Genomic DNA, 15,000 nt, shown 5'->3' on the forward strand with positions numbered 1-15,000 from the left:
ACACCAGGAATATATGACTCTTCTGTCATAGTACTTCAAGATATCTGTACGGGAGATATAGCAAGCCTAAAATTACATAAAAGTAATAAGAAAATCCCGATCAATAAAGGAATTAGGCAAGGAGACGCCATCTCTACTAAATTATTCACAGCATGCTTAGAAGTTTTAAAAAATGTAAACAGGAAAAATATAGGACGTAACATTAATGGGAATACCTTAACAAATTAAGATTTGTAGAATGATGATATAGTTTTCTTTAGTGAATCATAGGACTAATTGCAAAAGATGATAGATTTGAAAAGTGAAAGCAGGAATGCAGAACTAAAATGAATATGAGTAAAACTAAGATAATGTTCTATGAAAACAAAGAGACAACAAATGAGGGTTATGGATGAAGCTCTAGAGGATGTTTATGAATAAATTATAAGTAAATAGGACAAACAGTAAGTCTTTCCACTAGTCAAGCGACCAAAATTAAACGAAGGATAAGCATGGGGTGGAGAGCTATTGTAAATAAAATGAGATTATAAAAACTATAATGACACATTCTCTTAAAACTAGGGTATTTAATCAGATGGTCCTTCCAGTAATACCTTTTGCCTCAAAAATTCACAACCTTATTAAAACCTTAGAACATAAGCTACTTACTCCACTAAGAGAGAGAAATAGTAACATGGATACTAGAGCTAACTAAAGTAGAGGATATTCTGATATGTAGGAGAGATAAATGAACATGGGCAGGACATATTAAGAGAAAGACATATAGTATATGTGTAGAAGAAAACTGAATGGGTCCCTAGGGATTTTAAACGATGCAGGGAAAGGAACAGAAGGCCATATATTGATGAGCTAAGAAAATGTGCTGCTATAGAGTGACATAAAAAACGAGTTTAATGCCTTTATCCTGTAGTTGATTATCAATCACAGATGATGACAATAATGATATTATATATATATATATATATATATATATATATATATATATATATATATATATATATATATATATATATATATATATATATATATATATGTATGTATTCTTAACACTTATATGAGGTCAGCAAATGGAGCTATACTGCCTAGTTCTAATAACTTTTTGAATAATATAAGAACCCAATTTTTCATAATCTTGTCTGTAAAAGTGTTGATTTAATCCTGGAGTAGAGAGGTTATAGATATCCATATGTATAATAAACCTTTACTAAAACTGATTTTGGGAGAGCATATCATAACAACAAAAGCTAAGTCTCTCTAAAAACGCCACATTTCCACTAACTGAACTAAACAGCACCACAAAAAAAGAGAGAGAAAATAAACTCCTGTACCCATTTAACTAACCGATACTACAGTGCATTTGCATCTTCTAAACGAAAAAATTGCTATATCTGCACCCGCTGATATAAACAACCCTTTATGTTCACTCGCTAAATAAAAAGATACTTCATCTGGACCCGCTGAACTAAATGATGCCATATCTGCACTCGCTGAACTAAACAGCAAAGCCTCTGCACCCTCTTAGATCAAGAATGTTGAATCTGCACTCACTTATTTAAACAATGGCGCCTGTGCAACTGCTGAACTTTAACAACATTTTATCTGCTCCCAATGAGTTATACAATACCCTAATTTTATCTGTTAAACAAAACATTGCATATTTTTACCCTCTGAACTGAACAACAATGCTTCTGCATGCATGTAAACAAACCGCACTGCATCAGCACCCATTCAAGTAAACAACGTTGCATATGCAATTGCTGAGGTAAACATTACTACATCTACACCAACTGGAATATACAATGCTACTTCTGCACCAGCTGAACTAAACAGTGATGTATCAGCAACCGCTAAATTAAACAAGGCTGCACCTATATCCGCTGAACTAAATAACGCTACATCAGGAAATGTTGAACTAAAGAATGCTACATCTGCAATGGCGGATCTAAACAGTAATGCATTCAAACCTATTGTACCATACATGCCGCATCTACAAGCGGTGAACCGAACGACGCAGCAGCAGCTGCTAAACTAAAGGACGTAGCATAAGCAATAACTGAACTAAACAATGCGGCATCTGCATCTGCAGAGATAAATGATACCTTATCTGCATGTGCTGAACTAAACAGAATTGCATCTGCACCCTCTGAAGTAAACAATACTACATTTACAACCACTGAACTAAAAAAATCCACATCTGCACACTCTGAACTGAACAACTCTGCATCTGCACCTTCTGAGCTAAATAATGCTGTATCTACACTCTCTTAACTAATATGCAGCTGCGGTCTTAAATAACACTATATATAAACACTGATCTAAACAAGACTGCATCTGCAACCTCTGGAATGAACAATTTAACCCCATGAACTAAACATCACTGTTCCTACACCTGTTAAACTAAACAATAATGCATCTGGACCCAGTGAATTAACCAATGGCCAAACTAAATAACACCAGTCGAATTAAAAAGCTCCATATCTACACCCATTGAATTTAACAATGCCACAATTATAGCTACTGGATTAAACAACTCTACATCAGCACCCACTGCAATAAAAAATGATTTATCTGACCCCACTTAACTCAACAATTTTGCATATGCAAATGCTGAACTATCTCTGTATCTACATGGGCTGAGATAAACAACAGTGCATCCACAAACACTGAACTAAACAAAGGTACATCAACACCTGATAAACTAAACAATGCTACATCTGAACATGCTGAAATAAACAGCACAGCATCTACAACGGCTTATCAAAACAATGTCTTATCTGCAACCGTTTAACTAAACAATGCTGTTTCTACATATTCTAAACTAAACTACGCTGCATCTGGACTGCTGAACAAAACAACGCTTGGTCTGCTCTCACTAAACTAAACACTGCCTAATCTGCATGCACTAATCTAAAAATTATTCATCTGCAAACACTGAACTATACAACACACCTATTGAACTAAACAATATTGCATCAGCAAATGCTGAACAAAACTACACTGCACATGCACACCTCTCAATTAAACAATGATGCAGCTTCATACACTGAACTAAATAAAGCTGAATCTATAGATGCTGTACAAAACAACACTAACTCTGCACCCAGTAAAATAAAAACCGGGCATCTACTCCCACTCATAGTCTATATATTCAGAAATAAACAACATCGAATCTGCACCCACAAAACAATGCTTCATCTATACCCGCTGAATTAAACAGTGCCATATTTATACCCACAGAACTATACAAAACCTCATCTATGTCCTCTGAATTAAACAACACTGGATCTACACCATATGAACTAAACGCCACTGCATTTATATATGCTGAAATAAACAAGGGTGCATATGCATCAGTTGAACTAAATACTACGAGTACATCAGCTGAATTAAAAAACACTATATCTGCAAAATGCAGAACTAAATGTTGTATTTACACTAGCTTTGCTAAACAAAACTGCATCTATACATGCTGTGCTAAACAATGCTTTATCAGCACCCGCTGAACTAAAAACACTACATCTACAGACACTGAACTAAACATTGCCTCATTTGTACCTTTTGAAGTAAAAATTCGGCATGGGCACCTGCTAAACTAACCAAGGCTACATCTGAACCTGCTGAACAAAACAATGCTTGATTTGTAACCACTGAACCAAACAGCGCTACATCTACACATTCTGAACTAAACACCACTGCATCAACACCCTCTGAAATAAACAACACTGTGTACCAACCGTGTGTCACACAATTGTACATAATTATTTTGTATATAATATGCTTGTATCTGCGCTCTTCACTCGCACTAAAAAGAACCTGAATGATCATGTCTCCGTTTTGCTCTATAACATTATCTGTCTCTCGAACAGGTCATGTCATGTTGCCTTGAGGTTTTGTATATAAAGAAGAGTGTTCCTTAATAAACAACTCAGTCGTTTCCAATCTGCCTTTGAGTTCACAACTCCTCTCTCGGCCCGTCACATTGGTGACCCCGGAAGTCGACTCGCTGCCTTCCACCCCCACCTCCCTCGCCCCTCCATCGTTGGTAATAGGACGGAGGCGGACTCTACCCCAGCAGTTGGCACTGCGGCCGCTCCATTGAAACTTTCACCGTTCGATAGCGGAGAAGCGTTCGCTTGGTTTCAATGCGCTGAAGTCCACTTTCGTTTCAGGGGCGTGACTCGCTCAACCACTAAAGCGGATTATGTTCTCGCGGCGATACCCGAGGACACCTTCCCAGAAATATCCGACTGGCTTTGTGAACAAGGAGACACCCCAATAGCGTATGACGTCCTCAAATCATACCTTCTGCAGCAGTACTCGCCGTCGCCAGCCGCCCGTATAGCAAAGCTTTTTCAGCTCTCGCAACAACCGTTGGGGGACCAAAGGGCTTTGCTTGCCCTCAGGGAAATGACCAGTATCGCTCGCCTTCAACCTGCCGCAGACGGCTCTCCTCGTGAGGTGAACCTACTCCGTGCCCTTTGGATACGCCGTTTACCTGAACCTGTGCGCGCTGCCATACCCGATGTCGATAGTTTACCCATAAAGGACTTGATGACCAAAGCCGACGCCCTTATGGACAGCCACTTCAAGACCTCCATCAACGCCTCCACCCCTGACGACGAGGATGCCTATTCAACGTCAACCGAAGCTGACATGAATGCCGTAGGACATACACGCCTACCCAGTGACGTACCGAAGCGGCGACAAAGCCGCCCACCACCCACCAATCGCTCGCGCCCCAACGAACGTCTTCTACAGCCACTTACTACCTCCCATCCGCCGCAGTTTTGCTACTACCACTTCAGATTCGGGGCAACCGCGAAGAAATGTGCCAAAGATTGTCAGTGGCCAAAAAATGTGTAAGTAGGCCATCGCTTGTGGCGGTGGCCTCCCATGTTTCTAATCTTTTCATTTTACAGGATGCAGGATCGGGCGTGCAATTTTTGGTAGACACGAGTGCTTGTCGTTCTCTTTTGCCAAGGAAACTCTTCAAGGCACAACGTAGTCTGTCTACATCTGCCGACGTCCGCTTGGTAGCTGCCAACGGATCTGCGATACCCACCTACGGTTACGAGAACCTCACATTATCGTTCGAAAACGGTAAATTCAATTGGAAGTTTCTCGTTGCTGACGTCACAATGCAAATCCTCGGTGCGGATTTCCTCTCTCATTTTCACCTTCTGGTTGATGTCTCCCACCGACGATTGGTCAACGCAGACTCGTACTTGTCGACACCTCTTCAACCCGCCCCCTCTAACCTCGCTCTCCACATCCGCGCACCCACGGATGCCTACGCCCACCTCCTCACGTCGTACCCGGAAGTTTTCCGTCCAGAACTTTGCTAAACGCCCACGGTTCCTGCCAAGCACGGTATTTATCACCATATCAAGACGACGGGACCCCCAGTCTTCACAAAATTCAGACGTCTGGCACCGGAACGATTGGCAGCCGCCAAACAGACGTTCGCCGAAATGGAGAAAATGGGCCTTTGCCAAAAGGCCTCCAGCCCATGGTCGTCACCCTTACACATCGTTCTGAAGAAAGACGGCTCCCTCCGTCCGTGCGGGGATTACAGGCACCTGAACATGCAAACAGAACCGGATCACTACGCCCTCCCAAACATTGCCGACGTGACCTCCTACCTGCACAAAGCGAAGGTTTTCTCTACGCTCGACCTCCTGAAGGGGTATTATCAGGTGCCTATGAACCCAGAAGACATCCCCAAGACCTCCATCACCACTCCGTTTGGCACATACACCTTCAATTACTCCTGTTTTGGCCTTCGTAATGCTGGGGCAACGTTTCAACGTCTCATGGATGGCATCTTAGGGGACCTCCCTTTCTGTGTATGTTATGTGGACGACATACTTGTGTTCTCCTCCTCAAAAGAGGAACACCTCCGTCACCTGCGCATCGTGCTCGACCGCCTGCAACAAAACGGCCTTGTAGTCCGGTACGACAAGTGTACCTTTGGCGCCAACGAAGTGTCGTTCTTAGGGCACCGCATCACTCCTGAAGGAGTCCATCCCCTCCCTGAGAAGGTAGTAGCCGTTCAGAATTTCCCCACGCCCTCGACCGTCAAAGCTCTGCAGGAATTCTTGGGCATGATCAACTATTATCACCGTTTTCTGCCATCCATTGCCGCCACTCTTGCTCCCCTCTACGCCTCCCTCAAGGGCAAGCCAAAGGACCTGAAGTGGGGTCCCCTTCAAGAAGCAGCCTTCTGCAATGCAAAGAAGGCCCTATGAACTGCTGCGGCTCTCACTTTTCCTATCCCACACGCCCCTCTCCTTCTCTCCACCGATGCCAGCGATGTCGCTATTGGTGCAGTACTCGAGCAGGTGGTCAAAGGCTCGCCCCGCCCATTGGCCTTCTTCAGCAGAAAACTGTCCAAGGCAGAATCGGGTTATTCTACCTTCGATCGAGAATTGCTGGCGGTGCACTTGGCTGTCCGTCACTTTCGCCATTTCTTAGAAGGTACGCCCTTCGTCATCCGTACAGACCACATGCCTCTGGTGCACGCCTTCACTCGACAGTCTGACGCCTGGTCCGCCCGTCAACGCCGACATCTCTCCGCCATGGCTGAATACAATTGCACCCTCCAATACGTCCCTGGGAAAATGAATCCCGTTGCCGATGCCCTGTCAAGAAACACGTTGGCTGCCGTTCAACTGGGATTGGATTACAACGCCCTGGCTGAAGCCCAACGACAGGATCCAGAGTATCAAGCTTGTAGGACATCCTGCACGTCCCTCCGTTGGGAGGATTTTCCCCTCGAAGACTCCAACACCACCCTCCTCTGTGACGTCAGTACTGGTAGACCGCGACCTTGGATTCCTGCTCCCATGCGCCGACAGGTGTTTGATTTCATCCACGGCCTTTCACATCCCTCGTGTCGTTCTACTGCACAGCTGCTGAAGGCAAAGTTCATTTGGCACGGCATTTCTAAGGATGCTAAGGATTGGGTCCGTGCGTGTACTTCTTGCCAAACTTCCAAAGTACATCGACACACGGATTCAGGAGTGGGCACCTTTCCTCAACCTCAGCGTCGTTTCGCACACATTCACGTCGACGTTGTAGGCCCCCTACCCACATCACAAGGACTTCGGACAGGGGAACAACTTTCACCTCTCATTATGGACGTCATTAGCAAATCTCCTGGGCATCACCCTACATCAGACAACGGCCTACAACCCCGCTGCCAATGGAATGGTTGAACGTTTTCATCGCACCCTCAAAGCAGCTTTGATGTCCCGCTGCAAGGATTGCAACTGGTTTACTCAGATTCCCTGGGTCCTTCTTGGACTAAGGACCACTCCTAAAGACGCCCTCGACGTCTCGGCAGCCGAAATGGTGTATGGCGACCCGTTGGTCGTCCCTGCCGAATTTTTTCCTTTTACAACCTCCTCCGACAATCTCCAGCGCATACGTGCGCATACGTCACGTCGTGAGAAAATTTACTCCGTGCCGCCAGACTTACAAGCCCCCAGCGAAGCATCACATACCAACGGACTTGCACTCTGCAACGCACGTCTTCCTGCGCAACGACACCAGCAAGCCACCACTAACGCCCCCTTACACGGGCCCTTTCCTTGTGATCCGACGCAGTCCGAAAGCATTCCTCCTAAACATTCGGGGCAAAGAACACTGGGTCTCCATTGATCGTCTAAAACCTGCTTATCTTCTGCCAGATGACCCGCCTACAGTTCGCCTCTCTAGATCAGGGCGCCCTATTTAACATGTACAGTATGTCATTTTTAGGGGGGGAGCCATGTACCAACCGTGTGTCACACAATTGTACATAATTATTTTGTATATATTATGCTTGTATCTGCGCTCTTCCCTCGCACTAAAAAGAACCTGAATGATCATGTCTCCGTTTTGCTCTGTAACATTATCTTTCTCTCGAACAGGTTATGTCCTGTTGCCTTGAGATTTTGTATATAAAGAAGAGAGTTCCTTAATAAATAACTCAGTCGTTTCCAATCTGCCTTTGAGTTCACAACTCCTCTATCGGTCCGTCACAACTGCATCTGCACCAGCTGAACTTAAGCAATTCTGTGTCTGCAAACACTGGACAAAATAACGCTACAAATTCATAAGTTAAACTAGACAAATGTGCCTCTTCCCTATACGGAACAATCCAACACATCATCTACCCCAACTGAAATAGATAACACCACATCTGCACCTCATGAACTAAACAACCCACCTACACCCAGTAAACTTAATGACGCTGCACCTGCACCCACTGAACTAAACAACTTCCTTTTCTGCACCCATTGAAGTAAATAATTCATCATCTGCACACACTAAACCAAACAATACATGTTATGCACCCACTCAACTAAACATCACCACATCTGCAAAATTTGATGCTGGACTAAACAATGCCACATCTGCACCCATTGAACTAAACAGCGCCGTATCTGCAATTGTCAAAATAAAAAAAATGCTGCATGTGCACCCGCTGAACTAAAGAATGCTGCATCTACACATGCTGAATTATGCAATACCTAATCTACCTCCGCTGAATTAGACAACGCTGCATCTACACCTGATTAACTAAACACTGTGGAATCTGTATTGGTTGAGCCAAAACATGCGGCATAAGCACCAGCTGAACTAATCAACACTGCACCTACACCCATTGAACTAAACAATGCTTCATTTGCACCCGCTGAACTAAAAAAATCCTCTTTTGCACCCGCAAAAGCTAAAAAATCCCTAATCTGCACCCGCTAAACTAAACTACACTGCATCTACACCTACTGAAATAAACAATCTATGCACACCCGCTAAATTAAATAATGCCGAATCTACACAGTCTGAATTAAATAACATATGTACATTCACTGTAAAGATCAACACACATCTGCGCCCTCTGAGGCAAACAACGCCACATCTACACCCTCTGCACTAGACAACGCTACATCTTCACCCAATGAACTAAACAACTGCTCTCAGCCCTGATGAAGTAAATAATGTCTCAACTGCACTCACTGAACTAAACAACGCCACAGCTACACTGCATCCACTGAACTAATCAATGCTGCATATGCAAAGGCTCAACTAAACAACTTTGCATCTGCATCCAATGATCTAAATCTGTACTTGCTTAACTTGATAATGCTGTATCTGCACCTGGTGAACTAAACAATGCTTTATCTGCACAAGATGAATTAAACAATGCTTCCTATGCACCTTCTAAACTAAAAAAAAAAAAAAAAAAAAACACATCTTGACATTTTGAGCTAAACAACACTAGTTTTGCACCTTCGTAACTAAACAGGGCAAACATGTACCCACTGAACTAAACACCAATATAGTTGCAAATGCTACAGTAACAACACTGTATCTACAGCCTTCTGAACTAAGCAATACTGCATCTGCACCTGCTGAACTATACAAAACCCTCTCTGTAAATTCTGAACAAAATAATGCTGCATGTGCACATGCTGAACTCTGCAACACTGCATCTACATTTGCTGAACTAGATAACACCTCATCAATTCCCACTGAATTAAACAACTTCTTATAGACACCCGATTAAATAAACAGTGCAGTACGTGTATCTGCTGAAGTAAACAATGCTGCATATGTACCAGCTGAACTAAACATCAGTACATCTACACCCACTGAACTAAACATTAATGCATCTTCACTCGCTGAACTTAAAAACTCAACCACCTGCACTCAATGACGTGAACATTGCCTTATTTGCGCCCTGTGAAGTCAACAATGACACATCTACATCCACTTAAATAAACAAAACATACTCTGATATCAATAATGCTGAATCTACACCCACTGAAATAGACAACATCACATCTACATTCCCTGAACTCATCAGTGCTGCATCTCTACCAGCTAAAATAAACAACTCTGCATCTATACCCATTGGAGTAAGCAATTCTACATTTGCACCCGCTGAACAGAACAACTTCCCTTTTGCCCCTGCTGAAGGAAACAATACCTCATCTGCACCTGCTGAACTAAACAATGCCGCATCTATTCCAGCTGAAATAAACAGTACAACCACTGAATCAAATAATGACAATTCCACACTGAATTAAGAACATCATATCTACCTCTGCGGAACTTATCAATGCCACGTCTGCAAACGCTGAATTAAACAACTCTGAATCTGCACCTACTGAGCTATACAATGTTGCATCTGCATCCACTGAACTAAACAATGCTGCTTCTTCACCTACTGAACCAAAGAATGCTGCATCTACACCCATTCAATTAAACAATACACTCGCTGAATTAAATAATGATGAAACTACACACTATGAATTAAAAAACATTGCATCTTCATCTGCTGAACTTATCAACAAGGCCTCATGAACACTCGCTGAAATAAACAAAACACCCACTGAACTAAATAATGACGAAACTACCCACTCTGCATTAAAAAAAAAAAAAAAAAAAACATTGTATCTGCATCCGCTGACCTAATCAGCGCTGCATACGTACCTAATGAACTAAATGATGCTGTACCTGCACCAACCTAACTTAAAAATGCTTAATCTGCACCTGCTAAATTAAATACCGCTACTTCTGTATCCTGAAATTAACAGTACCACATCTGCGCCCTCTGAATTGAAGAACACCACACCAGAATCTGCTGAAATAAAAACACTGCATCTCTACAAGCTGAACTACACCCACTGAATTAAACAACTCTATATCTGCACCTGAGAAACTAAACACCACGGCTTCTACCCACTCTGAACTAAACAATGTTTCAAATGCCCCAGCTAAACTAAACAAAGCCTTATCAGCACCAGCTAAACTAAACAACACCAATTCTGCACCTGCTGGATTAGAGAACAACTCCTCTGCACCCGCTGAACTTCACAATGCCGCCTCCTCGCACACTGAATTAAACACTGCCGCATCTACATCTACTGAACAAATCAACACCGTATATATACCAGTGAACCGAATAATGCCGAATCTACAGACGCTGAGTTAAACATCGCATCAACATCCGTTGACCTAATCAACGCTGCTTTTTCACCCTCTGAGTTAAACTAACCACACCTACACCCACTGAACTAAGCAACGCCTCATCTACACCAGCTGAATTAAACAATGCCGCATGTACACCGGTTCAATCAAAAAATGCTTCATCTGCACCCTCTGAATTAAAAAGCCATATCTAAACCGGCTCAACCATAAAATAAAGGATTCAGCAAAAGTACGGTGAGATTAATAGAATTGATTGTTTGGCTGATGATTATAAAACATGTAAAAAAATAAGCATTGATCATACTCATTTTTTGTATACTCCTTGGTCTTTCCCCACGTTTTACATTTTATTGTTGATAAGACTTCATTGCTCAGAAATGAAAAATGACAAACTTCTTGCCATCGAAATACCAACCTTAGGCATTGATTTGGTTTATGGAATTACAATGTATTTTCAATTTTTAAAACATGGAAAATTACAAAATGTTATATACTGTATCTCCTAATTTGTCTCCAATTTATAGTGTAAATGTTTAGCCATTTAATGATATACTGGACCTAATTATCTGTTATCTATTATTTAATAATAAGAATTTATATATTTAAAATCATCTTTAAGTCCGGCAGAGCCTTACGAACATTATAGTAAATTATATCAAATGTTTCGTATTTTCCTTCCCAAACAAAATACACAGAAATGGTATGCAGTAAATAAACTTGAGAAATACGCTTATATATCAATAGACACACAAAAAAGAATTGTAATACATAGGAAATGCTGGATAGTTATACTCCAGGGCTTCCCAAAAGCTATGATGAGTAAAAAAAAAATGAAAAAAATAAAAAATATAGTTTAGATATACGCTAAGTGATAGTGCTTCTTATCGAAAGGAACCACAGAGTTTCATCATTTGTAATTATTGATGTTCAACTTAATCAAATAATTGAACTAAACTTTATATTTACAGTATATATGTCTGAATTTTATTTTCCAGGAATATCATGTACACGCTAGAAGTATTAAGCTATGTAATTCTGGCCCTTGCTACATTTTAATAAAGGCTCAGTTAGGTAATAATGGCAGCAGAAGCATTCACCAGATTTAAAAAAAAAGATTACATAAAAAATTATTTATTCCCCCTTTATGGATTAGTTTTTATAAAGGGTTAGTAGTAGTAGTAGTAGTAGTAGTAGTAGTAGTAGTAGTAGTAGTAGTAGTAGTAGTATTCTCAAAACATACGATTTACTTACATTATTGTTTATAAACTGAGTAACTTAAAATTTATAGCATTGGTAATTTTATGTTTCAACATGTTATTCATATAAAGCATCATTTACGCTTACAATGAATACAGTAATACGGGTTACATCTGAGACTGAAACCCAAATTCTGTTAAAGAAACTATAAAATGTCTATTTCATCTTGTAATTACTATCTAATACATTATTTGCTCATCTTTTAGACCGATCATAAGGGAGAGTATGTTTAAAACGTAATCCTGTCCATGCAAGGATTCGAACCTTCGTCACGGAGTTGAATTAAAGGCAACGGTTGGGTCTGTGATCCCAAGGCAGAGCGAGTTCAGTATTGAAAGGTATATGCATATATGAAAATCTCAAGTGATAGTGATAATACTACCATTAACAGCCAAGTGTTACAAACATACCATTTAGGCCTAGGTGTAATGATGGAGATAAGTTGATATCGATTCAATGTACAGGTAATTCATTCAAAAGAAACATGTAAAACAGAATCAGAATCAACTCTTATCTCTCTTTAAAGTCGAGCAGTCAAAGTCAACCGTCACCTTTAATTTCACTCAGCGGCCAAGGATCGAATCCTTGACCGGGGAGAAGTATATAAAAAAGAATAAAATCCTTCTGGTCTGTTGTTCCCGGTTCAAAGTAAATTCGACATTAAAGGGTATTTGTACCTATATATATATATATATATATATATATATATATATATATATATATATATATATATATATATATACATATGTATATATATATATATATATATATATATATATATATATATATATATGTATATATATATATATATATATATATATATATATATATATATATATATATATATATATATATATATATATATATATATATAGGTACGCACACACACAGCACAGTACAATATTATTCAGTTAAGTTTATAATAGGAAATACAATGAATAGTGATAATGATATGCACTGTGGTATGTTAAATAGATGGGTAGTAAGACTGAATGCTATTGTAGTACTCACCGACATCTCCATTATTCGTTGATATGATGATCCATAAGGATTACAATGTTGGTACAGTGCAATGGTCAAGCAGGAGTAGGAATGGCACAAGGACTTGATTTTTTTCCCTTTTTTCTTTGCGATCAAGTTAATACCATGTTAAGTGGGTTTCTATGTATATTGCTTTTTTTTTCAATAAAACAAAAGTACCTCGCATACGTCGATAATACATACCAATAGAATTTTTGCAATAAAGATGTGTAAATGATACGTTGCAGCCCCTACAAAAAATAAATAGAGTATGTATCACGAAAGTTAACGGTATAATACATATTTAAACACTACTTACTAAAATGTAATAAAAGAATTGACGAAGCACAATGAAATTTACCTTCGGTTCACCTGGACTGAAAACAGTTGCTGGCCTAAGGGCATTGTGGTGTAATAGTTGTTGAGAAAGTGTCTATATTTTTTTTTCTTTTTTCTTGATATGATCCTACTTGGGTATCACCAGGTTTTGATTCTGATAAAAATCTATTTAATATTTTTTATTCTTTTTCCAAATGCATTTTACAATGGTTTGAAATTGTCACCATTTTATCAAACAATTCCATACTATACCTCGTTAGACCTCCACGAAAGAGATATTGTTTTGCAAGAAGAAATTCTCTCCATCTTCATCTGTTGATGCTCCCTCTCATGCTGCTGCAGCTCCTCATTGGTGAGCTTATCTGTGTGGCTTTCCACTAACTTCTCGACTTTATCATTATTGATTATCAGGATTATATACGTGCCTAGTAAGAGAATATCCTTCACAATTTGGACGGCCACGAGCCTTCAGTTAAAAATTATGTTCTATATACACAGACATATATACCTACCTACTTACCTACCTATATACTGTATATATATATATATATATATATATATATATATATATATATATATATATATATATATATATATATATATATATATATATATATATATATATATATATATATATGTATGTATATATATATATAACCTTGAAAACTTAATAGAAATATTTTATTGATTGCAAGACAAAAGATATAATCAATTAAGTAAAACACACGATATTCATTTTATATTTTCCGAATAAAATGTATTCAGAAATAAAGTTCTCGTCCTTTGAAAATCGACTACCGAACAACAGCATAAAATCAATATTTTTCATCCTTAATACAATTGGATTAAAATAGTCGAATCCATCAATATGTGAATCAGGAAAGATCTCTTTTTATTTCTGTATCTCAAAAACTATAAAAATCTATCAAATTCAAAATTCGACAAGTGGCCGCTCCCCCCCCCCCCCCCACCCCCAATAAAGAGAGAATGTTCTCCCACAGTCATATCATTAAATATAGAACTGATGAATTCCTACAGACGCCGCCAGCTGTCTCCCTCCAACCAACTTTTATTATTTTTTCATCATCATATTTTCTCTTTGAATAAACATCAGGAACTTCTCTACCAATTCCATCCGTTCAGTGAATGCGGCAGCTGGTCTTCTACTGGTTCAGGCGAGACACCAAACGAATAAGAGAGAGAGAGACAGGAACTGTGAGAGTGTCGATCGTGTGGAGCTGGCAAGTTGTGAACGTTTTTGGAAGGTCGTTGATTCAGCGGAAATCAGGAATTGGTCCCATAACATTGGTTAGAGGCTGGATACGCTCATCTGGTGACGCGCACTTAATGCACATGTCAGCACGATAGGTGGAAGATCTCTGATAAATCCAAACGAAAATCCCT

At 39.9% G+C, this 15,000-nt stretch overlaps 1 protein-coding gene across 1 annotated transcript in view; it reads left to right on the plus strand.

The window, feature by feature from the left end:
* LOC137648072 (serine-rich adhesin for platelets-like) overlaps positions 1-15,000 on the plus strand; it is a 57,917-nt gene that overhangs the window by 1,650 nt on the left and 41,267 nt on the right. The window contains exons 2-8 of the mRNA XM_068381011.1: positions 1,722-1,949; positions 2,087-2,250; positions 2,977-3,103; positions 3,238-3,426; positions 9,820-10,032; positions 10,767-10,933; positions 13,857-13,948. Coding sequence (XP_068237112.1) covers positions 1,722-1,949; positions 2,087-2,250; positions 2,977-3,103; positions 3,238-3,426; positions 9,820-10,032; positions 10,767-10,933; positions 13,857-13,948 — 1,180 coding nt within the window. The remainder of the gene's footprint in view (positions 1-1,721; positions 1,950-2,086; positions 2,251-2,976; positions 3,104-3,237; positions 3,427-9,819; positions 10,033-10,766; positions 10,934-13,856; positions 13,949-15,000) is intronic.

This window comes from Palaemon carinicauda, chromosome 10 (assembly GCF_036898095.1).
Source record: "Palaemon carinicauda isolate YSFRI2023 chromosome 10, ASM3689809v2, whole genome shotgun sequence".
NCBI classification, from domain to species: domain Eukaryota; kingdom Metazoa; phylum Arthropoda; class Malacostraca; order Decapoda; family Palaemonidae; genus Palaemon; species Palaemon carinicauda.